At 35.2% G+C, this 12,586-nt stretch overlaps 1 protein-coding gene across 4 annotated transcripts; it reads left to right on the plus strand.

Annotated features, from left to right (window-relative positions):
- Positions 1-1,270: 1,270 nt before the first annotated feature.
- On the plus strand, positions 1,271-6,703 carry LOC121780800 (LRR receptor-like serine/threonine-protein kinase FLS2). Of its 4 annotated transcripts, XM_042178429.1 has the most exons (5): positions 1,271-2,120; positions 2,890-3,252; positions 3,659-3,871; positions 4,315-6,120; positions 6,226-6,703. In XM_042178429.1, exons 1-4 carry the CDS (start codon positions 1,280-1,282, stop codon positions 4,797-4,799), a joined length of 1,902 nt encoding a protein of 633 aa, XP_042034363.1. In that variant the 5' UTR covers positions 1,271-1,279; the 3' UTR covers positions 4,800-6,120; positions 6,226-6,703. The 4 variants fall into 4 exon arrangements, with proteins under 4 accessions (XP_042034363.1, XP_042034364.1, XP_042034365.1 ...); XM_042178430.1 differs by lacking the exon at positions 3,659-3,871; XM_042178431.1 differs by lacking the exon at positions 6,226-6,703 and having other exon boundaries at positions 4,382-4,512.
- The last annotated feature ends 5,883 nt before the right edge of the window (positions 6,704-12,586 follow it).

A 12,586-nucleotide genomic window follows, 5' to 3' on the forward strand; every position in this document is an offset into this window, starting at 1 on the left:
CCATTAGCTCGAGAGCTTACAGTAAGAGGATTACCAATGGGTATGAAGCATATGGAAAGCCATTTCTAGATGTAGAATTTGAGGGACTCAAATTGACCAAGTTCAATTTTCATTCAGCTAATCACACGGCTTTGCCTAATGTTGAAATGGAAGATTTTTCCAAAGCTTCATATACAAACTGGGATAATGATGGAGACAAAGTAGACTCGATGACGAGTCTTTTTCAAGAAGGGGAGTATGATGCAGTAATAGAAGACAAGTCTTGGAGGCTAAGAAAAATATATTTTTGGTTTTATTTATTTCCTAGTTAAGAGAATTAGTAAATGGAAAATATTAGTTATTTTTTGCTTATTATCTTTTCAGTTATTTTCTTTCCATAAGTTTAGGATTTCCCTTTGCCTATATAAAGGCCTCATTGTTGATCTTAAAAGACAGACTTTGAATGTATATTTTTACATTGAGTTTATATACTCGGAAGTTCTCAATTAGTTGAGTTCTTTTTTATCTACCAGTTCAGTCATTCTCATCCCTTTCTTCGTTCTTCTGCATTACTATCATTCTATGCAATAAACCTAACATATATCATTTTATCAGTCAAAAGTATCATTTTATCAACTCTTAGTATCATTCTATCCGGCAAAACTACCAAATAATGCAGAAGAACGAAGAAAGGGATGAGAATGACTGAACAGGTAATATAGAACTCAAACTTATTGAGAACTTCAGAGTATAAAAACTCAATATCAAATTATTATTCCAAGTCCGTCTTTTAAGATCAACAATGTGGCCTTTATATAGGCAAAGGGAAATCCTAAACTTATGGAAAGAAAATAACTGAAAGGATAATAAGCAAAAATAACTAATATTCTCCCATCTACTAATTCTCTTAATTAGGAAATAAATAAAACCAAAAATATATTTTTCTTAGCTTCCAAGACTTGTCTTCTATTACTGCATCAACGACGACCATCGCTTTCCCCATTGAATACTCAACCCATATATAGACATCATCTTCATTTGTTTCTTAATTTTGTTAGTACACATAAATTTCCACATTACAATGTCACTTTGTAGCTACAGAAAGTGACATACAAGTATCCTTCTCATCGTCATATATGCGTTTACAAGAATCCCATTAATAAATTCCACATGCATATTTTGACTTATATATATATTTCATTGACGAAGACTCAAATAAATTTTAAAAATCATACTCCTTTTATATCAAATGATAACTATAAAGAGTCTGTTATAAAGAATGAAACTAAACGGAAAAGTAATGGAGAATTTTATTTTGTCATTTGCCGTTTCAGTCTTGTTATTACATAGCTTTGCCCTCTCCTTGAATTCTATCACCACTGATAAGCATGCACTTATTTCCTTCAAAAACTCCATCACTTCCGACCCTTATGCTATCTTGAGCGCCAATTGGTCCCAAAACAACACATCAGTCTGTAATTGGATTGGTGTGTCGTGCGGCCTCAAACACGGCCGTGTCACAGCTCTTAATCTCTCTGGCTACGGCCTTGTTGGAACTGTTGCTCCACATCTCGGAAACCTTACGTTTCTCAGATATTTGGACATCAGTTTCAACAATTTCAGTGGATTCTTACCCTTTGAGCTCTCTAAACTGCGTCATTTGAAGGTGATGAATGTGGGAGCGAATTCATTCACCGGAGAAATACCAACATGGTTGGGCAGTTTACCTCGTCTAGAGAAACTCTATTTGTACAAGAATACTTTCTTAGGTACAATCCCTTCATCTTTGTCTAACAATACCAAGAACCAGATGTTACAAATATTAAACTTAAACTATAACCAGTTAAGTGGGTCCATACCATATGCTATTTTCAATGTGTCTTCCCTTAGAGAAATTAGAATTAGAAATAATAGCCTATCTGGTTGGCTACCGAGTGAAATGTGCGATAATCTCCCAAATATTGAAGCACTTGATATTTCGGCCAACCAACTTTCCGGAGAAATTCCACCAAACATATGGAAATGCAGACATCTTCAAGAGCTGAAATTATCTACCAATCATTTCAATGGAAAAATCCCAAGTGAAATTGGAAGTTTGAGTAGGCTTAAAGAGCTGTACTTGGGCGTGAACGATTTCAGAGGTAAACGCATCTCTATTTAACTACCTCTACATTTGATTTCTATATTACTATTCCATAATTTGAAATGGATAAATGATTTGAAAGCAATTATATTGTCTATTCTGTATACCACCTTCATCCTTAAAAAATAATCATATTTTTCCATTTTACCATTTTAGTAGTTAAGTGAGTTTCATTTATTAATAATATTTTAATTATTTTTTTATAATTATCTTACTTTATCAATTTTACATTAAAATTAAATGTGTCACATTATCAATTTTAGATACATTTCCCATAACAAAGCAAAAACATCAATAGAAAATGAAATTAGGCCATCAGACGACAAAACGGTCAATTTATTGTTTGTGAAAATTTTATTTTACTTTTGTCATTTTATTTTTTTCTTTTTAAATTCCTAGGGTTTTTAGATTACATAGAGAATGTTGGTTTTATTATTTTGCTGTCAATTTGATAATATTACTAAATTTTATTTTTAAAAAATTAGGATTTCTTTGATTTTTCTGTAAATTATTTTCCAATAAATTCGGAGGTCGAAACTGTGCTATGTTGAGAGTCTTTTTATGACCATATAGTTGGGTTTAAAAATGAATTTTTACCCGGCTACTATGATTGAAAACATGGTTTAGATGAAATAAATGTGTCTCTAACTAAATCAGTCTTTTTTATCAAACATATGCTAAGCACATGAACGCCTATTCAAACTAAACTTACTCAAAAGCATAATGGGAAATGAAGATGAAGTTGTTTGGCAAAAATATTTTTTCAGGAATGATCCCTGAAGAAATAGGGAATCTTTCACAGTTAGAGGTGTTAAGCATCCCAGCCTCCTCTCTTACCGGAAATATTCCATCTTCAGTGTTCAACATATTTTCACTGAAATTCATGGACCTCTCTAAAAACAGTTTATCTGAAAATATCCCAAGTGATATGTGCGACAGTCTTCCAAATATTGAAGTACTTAATCTTTGGACCAATCAACTTTCTGGAGAAATTCCACCAAACATATGGAAATGCACCCACCTTCAAGTCTTGGAATTATCTGTTAATCATTTCAGTGGAAAAATCCCAAGTGAAATTGGAAGTTTGAGTATGCTTAGAGAGTTGTGGCTCGGCTATAATGATTTCAGAGGTATTATGCATATGGCTCTCTTTCTAACGATTTCTACATCGTTTCTATAAAGAAATCATTCAACTAACAAATGAGACATGTGATCAGGCCATATTTCACTAGCTTATTACACTCCCATATTATTATAAAACTAAAATATATACAAGTGATCGGGCTCATATTCCACTAAGTATTTCCTTCTTTTATTTTACATTTATTAAAACTTGTGTCAAGTCAACTATGGACTCTTTTTCGGGACAGAGGCAGTAGTTCTTTTTACAAAAGTTCTAGTATGATTTACATGATGCATGGTTTTGAAAAAAAAAATGATTATCTGATGAAACCAGGTTGCTGTATCAAACAAAGCTCATACTCAAACTGTTGTGTTAAAATACATCCTCTCATGTTCCTACTTCCAAAAATGCAGTGATACTTGAAGAAATAGGGAATCTTTCACAGCTCAAGACATTAAGTATCCCAGCCTCCTCTCTAACCGGAAATATTCCATCTTCAGTGTTCAACATTTCTTCATTGAAATTCATCGACCTCTCTAACAACATTTTGTCTGGAAACATTCCACCAAATATATGGAAATGCACACATCTTGAGATCTTGTCATTATCCGCCAACAATCTCAGTGGTAACATCCCGTTCAAATATAGTACCAGTATCTTATTTTACAGCTTTCATATCGAAATTGCATCTAATTCTTGCGATGATCAATGGTAGACTTTCATTAAATATCAAAATTTCAGTAGGTATTCCAGCCGAAATAGGGAAACTTACACGACTAGAGGTATTAGACCTTGCAAACGCCTCTTTAACCGGAAATATCCCAACTTGGGCTACAACAGCTTATCTGATAAATATCAACTTTCCTAAACACATGGATGCTCTATATAGTCAGTGTGCTTTCATATATAGTTTAATTTGCAAAGTAAATTTCTGATTTGTTTGTTACAAAAGAACAATGAATTAATAGGTATGTCATCAATATTTTTGCATTTATTTGGGTTTTCACTTTGTTAAGTCTTCCATATTCAACCTTAAAGAAATAAAATTTTTCACTCAATGAGTTTTCAGGTACTCTTCCTTCAAATATGGGGATTTCACTTCTCAATCTTGAAATACTTTATTTGTATTCTAACAGACTCAATGGTCCAATTCCAAGCACCATCAACAATGCTTCCAAACTTATACTGTTGGGCTTGAGCAGTAACTCCTTCATTGGCTCCATACCAGACCTTGGTAATTTGAAACAGCTTCAGATGCTAATGCTCGAACATAATCATTTGCGCGGAGAGGAATATTCAACTCAGGAGTTGACATTTCTCTCTTCTTTAACTAAATGTCGAAATTTGAAGTACTTGACGGTATCAGACAATTCACTGAATGGTATCCTACCTGCTTCAATTGGGAACTTTTCCTCTTCTCTTCAAAGTATTTGGCTACAAAACAGTCACATCGTGGGAGTCATTCCTTCTGAAATTGGAAATTTAAGTAGTGTGTTGTTTATTAAACTGGGAGGTAATCAGCTGCGTGGACCCATTCCACCATTACAAGAATAAGTTGGAAGGGTCTATCCCTAACGACGTTTGCCGAATGAATAATTTGGGGGAGTTGTACCTTTACGAAAACGTGCTTGCGGGTTCAATACCAAAGTGTTTAGGTGAAGTTCAATCCTTGAAAATCATCAACTTAGGCTACAACCTGTTGAATTCCACCATCCCTCCCAACTTCTGGAATCTTACCGACCTCGTGGAATTGAGCTTGCCCTCAAATCATTTGATTGGTCAATTGTCATCTCAACTTGGAAATTTGAAGTCAATCTCCTATCTAGACTTATCCTTTAATCAATTTTCAGGTAATATCCCCAGCTCAATTGGTCGATGCGAGTCATTAGAATCTCTCTACTTATCGAATAATTTGTTGGACGGATATATTCCCCAATCCTTAGCAAATGTTAGAAATTTGAAAGCATTGGATTTATCTTACAATAACCATTCTGGATCTATACCTAAGTCATAAGAAGACCTTCGTTTTCTTGAGTATTTCAATGTTTCCAACAACAAATTGGTTGGGGAAATTCCAGATAGGGGTTGTTTTGGTAACTTGAGTGATCAATCTTTTTCCAACAACCTAGCCCTTTGTGGTCCAATAAGATTTAAAGTTCCACCATGCACAGATAATCATCATAGATCAAAAAGCTTGATGAAATTTATAGTGCCTTATGTGATTTTAGCTTTGACTATGGTGATTGCCATCCTTGTGTTTATAAATAAATTTAAACCGAGGAAATCAACACTACTTCACACTGCTATTTTACCGGTGACGGAATATAGAAGAGTTTCTTACATAGAACTAGAGCGGGGAACCAGTGGTTTTAGTGATAGCAACCTTCTTGGAAAAGGAAGTTTGGTTTGGTATTTGAAGCAACACTTTCTAATGGGTTGAAAGTTGCAGTAAAAGTTTTTAACTTGCAACTACAAGGAGCAGAAAGGAGCTTCTATACTGAAACTGAGATACTTGGGAGCATTCGATACAGAAATATAGTTCGTGTTATTGGATGTTACAGTAGCCCAGAGTTTAAAGCTTTGGTTCTCACATATATGCCGAATGCGAGCTTGGATAGATGGTTATATTCCAGCATGCATTGTCTAGATCTTATCCAGAGACTGAAGATAGCAATAGATGTTGCAGCAGCCTTGGAATATCTTCACCATGGCCATACATGCCCAGTTGTCCATCGTGATGTAAAGCCAAGCAATGTTTTGCTCGATGAAGACATGGTCGCTCATCTTGGTGATTTTGGTATTGGCCAACTTTTTGACGATGGAGAAGTTGTCATTCAAACACAAACATTGGCGACTATCGGGTATGCAGCACCAGGTGATGCATAATTCTAAACTTTTCATCTTCAATGATATTATAGTTTTTTCTTTATAAAAATAGCAAGGTTTAATCGAATGCTTATCATGCATGTTGCACGGATAGAGTTGGGAATGGAAGGGAAAGTGTCCACACAAGGAGATGTGTACAGTTTCGGGATAATGTTGCTCGAGATGTTTACAGGGAAGAAGCCAACAGATGATATGTTTGATGAGGAAATGAGGTTGAAAGAGTGGGTAAGTGAATCATTACAAAGAAACTCAGTTCCTATTGCAGCCGCTTTGCTGTCTAGAGAAGATCAGGATTTCTGTGCAAAGGAGCAATGCGTGTTGTCAATTTTTGAGTTGGCAATGAAATGTTTAGCCGTTGCATCTCATGAAAGAATCAACATGATAGAAGCAACGACTACTCTCAAGAGGATCTATGCAACAACGGTAACAGAAAGACGTCGTCCACCACCATATGCCTTTTCTGTTAGTATTCGCGATAATCGGTTATGATGCTTGTTGCATAGCGAACTCATATTGTGTGTAAAGAGTACTATGCCAAGAGTTCATGTGGCATATATGTATAAGTTGTGAAATTGGAATTAATATATACTATTAATAGTAATGATTGAACGGTGGATATATGATTTGCGTATTCATATATATGATTTTCTACAATTTGCGTAATCAAATTGACGCAAACATGCCACGAGAATGATGTTCGGTAGATGTATTAAAGAAATCCAGATTTCATTAAATTAATATATACTATTAATAATAATGAAAATTGCAAAACAATGAAACCCTCAATGTCAAGCTAATAAAATAGATATTCACCTTTCTCCATTCTATTCCACAAATTCTTCATTTCTTAATAATTTTAGTTAATACTATTACTCAAATCGCTTATGTATTTCCTTTTTTAGTTCTTAACTTCTTTTCTTTTATGGGCCATATACCAATGATAAAATTTTATGTTTTCATTTATTCTTTCAATGTCCACAAGTCAAATTTGTGGCGGTTCCGTTCTGCCAATAAATCCACCAATAACTCCTTAGTGACCGAAATATGAGATTCAGCGGCGGATATTTTCACCACTAATTAGCGATTATTTTTGTCCTCAAACGACATAGAAATCAACTAAAATTAAAAATAATATGACCAGCTAGGTTTTGGAATATCACCACCATTTTCTAAATTCAAAAATCAGAAAATTAATAATTATGAATATATCCAATAGTGAAATTGAAATTAAAGGGTAGAGACCACGAAATTCAAAACAAGAAAGAGAAAACAAACTAGGAGAGAAATGAAAAATACTATAAAATTAACTCCACTTTCTAGTTTTTAGTACAAACCAAAAGGAATATACTACTCCCTCCGTCCCACAATAATTGTCACTCTTTTTCATTTTGATCAGTCCCACAATAATTGTAATACTTCATTTTTTACCATAAATAGTAAGTAGGTCTCACATTCCACCAACTCACTTAACTCACCTTTTATTATAAAATCAATATTAAAAAATGTGAGTCTCACCTTCCACTTTCGACCAAATTTTTTTTACATTTCTTAAAAGTCGTGCCCACAATAAGAATGACAATTATAGTGGGACGGAGAGAGTATTTCTTAGTCGTACGTATCGTACCCTTTTGTAAATATTATTACCACAAATTATCAATAGTCTAGAAACAGTAAAACTAGCTATGATTTACATGATAAAACAACATGAATCCATATTAAAAGTCTTGAGACAAGAAGAACAACGTCCCTTGTTCCATCACGCTGAGCCCAACATCAAGCACCTTCTCTCCAAAGGAGGGCTTTGGAGCCATAAACATGTGTTACGGACGTCCTCTGTAACGAGGCCGGTTAACTAACTTCTCGTAGTGATAGGGTGATCGAACCTTCGACGTGCTCGAAGGAAAGGCCACGATTTGCGGTTTCACGGACGTTCTCCGTTGGGCAGCAAATAAGGAACGAAAAGATAATATTCTTGTTTCTCAAGACAAGTTTAGGGAAAATATTTTATTCATTGCTTCATTGATCGACTGAATGATTCATACAATGATATAATCTCTCCTATTTATAATACTAGAATACTAATACCCTAACTTAATAAATAAGAAACAAATATCTAAACAAATATGGAAAAGATATGGTAAATCAAATATGCAACTAAATAATTGGGATATGGATATGATCGTATCAACTCCCCCACGGTTGAAATCCACCTTGTCCTCAAGGTGGGAGCCACGAAGCAATAGAGAGAGTTGAAAGCCGACTTTGGCGAGACATCTCCTCCTGGATCAAAAACATATCGAACAACTGAATATCTCCCTTTATCACCTTCAAGAAGGCTCAAATATGGCGTGTCGTTGCGCGGAGGGATGAATCGTGCATCGACGTCGAGTGATGTCGAACGATGAACAATACTTGGAACATCGCCATCAAAGAAATCCACATGGATATAAGCAATTATCCTTACACCAGTGTAAGCACCTCCTCTCATAAACCAACAATTCTCCACAGCCTTCGATGTTATTTGAGCAACATTGAACGATGCCATTATCTTCTCCACTTCACCAATAGAATCATCCTCTTCTTTATCTTCTAACAATGTCTCATCCTCTTCACTAATATCTGAGTTGCACAGCTGCAAGATTAATGCCGGTAGGGGCGGGTCATCGTATAATAATTCACTCTCATCTCTACTGAGATTGGGGCAGCACGACGGTGATGGTGGAGTTAAAATCGAAGGCGGGACAGCAGCGACAACAGGGAGCAATGGGCTAGATGGATCGTGATGGAGATGCGAGAAGCATTGGGACTCAGCGGCGTGAGGCGGGGCAGGTAGCGTCCCTGTTGCTGTTATACTCCCATGTCCTACCCCCTTCTCATTGTCACTTAGGTAGTCGATTTTTTCATCCATAAAGCAGGTCTCCTCGTCAAGGGTTCCACTCGATGGATGCCGGAAGGAGGGAGGGAGTTGGAGCAGAGGCTGCTGCTGAGCAGCGGGCTGGTCGAGGCAGGCAGCAGCCTGACGGAGATGAGGCACCGAATGTTGCTGGTGGTAGGGTTGTCTCAAATAGCCAACATCAAAGTCCTCATCGTATCCATCAAAGTCACAATCATAATCAGGGTAGCATACGGATGCGCTCTCTTCATAATCCAGATTACCTATCGGCACCCGAGCACTCGGCGGGTCCCAACAGGGTGGTTGGCGAGAAGGCTCGTGCTGTAGCTGCAGAAATTGACGACGCGGGAGCCCCCTGTACGTAGGTGGTAACCCATAGTCGAAGGGTTGATAGTGCTCGGGCAGTTGATAACGAGTTTGGTGGAGGTGGTACGGCCGGCGTCTATTCGGCTGATATGGAGGCGGCGGTGGATCCGGCAGCGGCCGAGTGCGAATCTCTCTGAGCGAATCGTAGCAAGCCTGTTGTGCATACGTTGCTTTAGACGCAAGCAATTTTGTCCTACGCCGTTCGATTTTGTCACAACTTGTTTCCAACCTGGAGATAGCGGCATCCAATTGATGAATAGTTGTTCATAACACCTCAATCCAGTGTAGTTGCGTGACATGATGACGTTGAACGGCAGCGGTGAAGCTCGGCAGTGAACGGTTTGGGAAAATTAGGCTTGAGCAACAAGCGTAACTTTTTTTTTGGGAATATGGATGAACGAAGACGGGGGATGAGCACGGGATGAAAGCACCAGTTGTTACGGACGTCCTCCATAACGAGGCCGGTTAACTAACTTCTCGGAGTGAAAGGGTGATCGAACCTTCGACGTGCTCGAAGGAAAGGCCACGATTTGCGGTTTCACGGACGTTCTCCGTTGGGCAGCAAATAAGGAACGAAAAGATAATATTCTTGTTTCTCAAGACAAGTTTAGGGAAAATATTTTATTCATTGTTTCGTTGATCGACTGAATGATTCATACAATGATATAATCTCTCCTATTTATAATACTAGAATACTAATACCTAACTTAATGAACAAGAAACAAATATCTAAACAAATATGGAAAAGATATGGTAAATCAAATATGCAACTAAATAATTGGGATATGGATATGATCGTATCAACATGTTTCCAAAACTATACAAAATGTTAAGCTTCCCGTCCCCGGCCCCTCCCACAGTGTAGGTCAACACATTTTCAACCCAAGTTCCGTAGTCAAAGAGACCCTTGACCGATATATTGACCTCACCGATATACATGTCTCCTAGAGTCCTCTCACAGTAGAGCTTCACCCCAACCACCAAGCCCGGATTCTGGAGAGAGGCCTCCTCAATCGTGTATTCGAGAGGGAAGTTCCATCTAGCGTTTTTCTCTTCTTCCGTGTTCACAGTGGTAAGCCTGCTTGTGTCCATTGATGGACACCTCCGCGTAGACTTTCATTCTCCCAAAGCTCCGGATGTCTAGAAGATTGTCGGCCAAAACAATGATTATTTCGAATTTTCTGCACTCCATCAAAATATGTTGCTTGTATTTTGTGGGATTTGTGTTGGAATTGAGGATTTGTGTTGTTCTTGCTTCTTCATTCATGGATATATCATAGCTATTTATAAGTGTACAATTCATGAGGAAGCTTCACTTACTCAAGTGGTTGGTGGTGTAATTGTAAATAAAAAAGGAAACTTCATATGCATAGGGTTGGTTGAGACTTGAGGCGGCTTAGCCATCATCTATCTTCCTCGTGTGTTCCTAACATATTGCCAAAAGTGTAATACTCCATACATCTCCTACAAATAAAGGTTCTAACACAATACACGAATTTTAATGCGCAATTGATAAAATTGAAACGATATCAAAAGAAAAAAAATAGAAATGGTTATTGGTTTTCCTTTCATTAAAGAAAAAAGTTTGTCAAAAATATGAGTAAATTAATAATATAGAATGGAAGAAAGTGGAAAAACAAAACTTCTAACCAAGCAATTATCAAATACCCAAACGATTAATACGTTTTCATAAATTACGTGTCACATAATTGATTGCGAGTAAGAGGAAGCACAATATCTTATTTTTTTGTTATCTCTTAAATTTGCATTTTTAACAACAAAACTCCTAACAATATCAACAATAATTATTTTCATCTCATTATAAAATCACTATAGTCTATTCTTAATTCATTAGATGATAAGTTATTTATGTTTTTAATTTATTTATTACTAACAGAATTTCTTATAGGTAGATTAATTCATTGGCTGATAAGTTATTTATGTTTTTAATTTATCTATCACTAGCAGAATTTCTTATAGCTAGATTAATTCACTTGTTTAGTAATAAATCTATTTCTATGATTCTAATAAATTCATTAGCTATTAATCAATTTATTTATGTTTTTTCTCATTAGTAATTTTGTGTAATTTAAGTTTATTTTTTCATTTCAGTAAATATTAATATTGCAAGATCACAAAGTAATGTTCTACAATTATTTCGACACTAATATTGTCACTGTCACGGTATGTTTAATTTATATTATTTTATTCTCAAATTATTTCTTTTAGTATCCATCTCTGTACAGTTTATGCTGGGTTTAGTTAACTGGCGGATTCAATTAAGAACAAGGGTACCATTATACCCCCAAATTATTGAAGTAGCCTAGTGGTAATAGCACCATCTTTCCACAGCATTAACTTGGGATCAAGTCCTCCAAGGTGCGTTTTTTGGCTATTTCTCATTTCTGTCTATTTATACTTATAGTTTCTAATAATGTTTGACTAAGTACAATTATTTATTAATTGTTTGCTCATTTACTTCGTAAAGTTCATAATAAAGGTATGGTTGAATATAATCTTTAGTATTCATAATTTCTATTATGCTCATATTTTTAGATTATATAGAAAATATAATGCATTTTATTTTTAGTTTAAATATTTTGAACTTTCTATAAACTGAAATAAATTCTTGATTATATAAATATCTAAGACTTTTTTGGCTATTTTTCATTTCTGTCTATTTATACTTATTCTAATATTGTTTGATTAAATACAATTATTTATTAATTGTTTGCTCATTTACTTCGTAAAGTACATAATAAAGAATGTATGGTTGAATATAATCTTTATTATTCATAATTTCAATTATGCTCATATTTTTAGATTATATAGAAAATATAATGCATTTTATTTTTAGTTAAAATATTTTGAACTTTCTATAAACTAAAATAAATTCTTGATTATATAAATATCCAAGACTCCCCAATTTATTGGTGAAAATTTTCAAGTAACAACACTAAAAATACTTTTTTTTATTTAATGAAATGACTTAATAGAAAATTTGAGATAATAAAAGAAAAAAGATCGATTGGATTTTACATTTTTAAGTCAATATAAATATTTATCGTACCCCCAATATGAAATGACTGGATCCGCCACTGGTTTAGTTCTATGGTCGATGACACTGAAAATATGGCACAATATGATATAAGACTTCTCCTTATATTAATTTTATAGGAATTCCGGCTTAAATAGG

The sequence above is a fragment of the Salvia splendens genome, chromosome 20, assembly GCF_004379255.2.
Source record: "Salvia splendens isolate huo1 chromosome 20, SspV2, whole genome shotgun sequence".
Lineage (NCBI taxonomy): Eukaryota > Viridiplantae > Streptophyta > Magnoliopsida > Lamiales > Lamiaceae > Salvia > Salvia splendens.

What these genes read in the sequence shown, in the direction of transcription:
- LOC121780800 (XM_042178429.1), top strand. Translation starts at nt 1,280, where the DNA reads ATGGAGAATTTTATTTTGTCATTTGCCGTTTCAGTCTTGTTATTACAT. An exon ending in CGGCTATAATGATTTCAGAG is followed by an intron (nt 3,253 to 3,658) that starts GTATTATGCATA and finishes CCAAAAATGCAG; the next exon opens with TGATACTTGAAGAAATAGGG. An exon ending in ATCCGCCAACAATCTCAGTG is followed by an intron (nt 3,872 to 4,314) that starts GTAACATCCCGT and finishes ATGAGTTTTCAG; the next exon opens with GTACTCTTCCTTCAAATATG.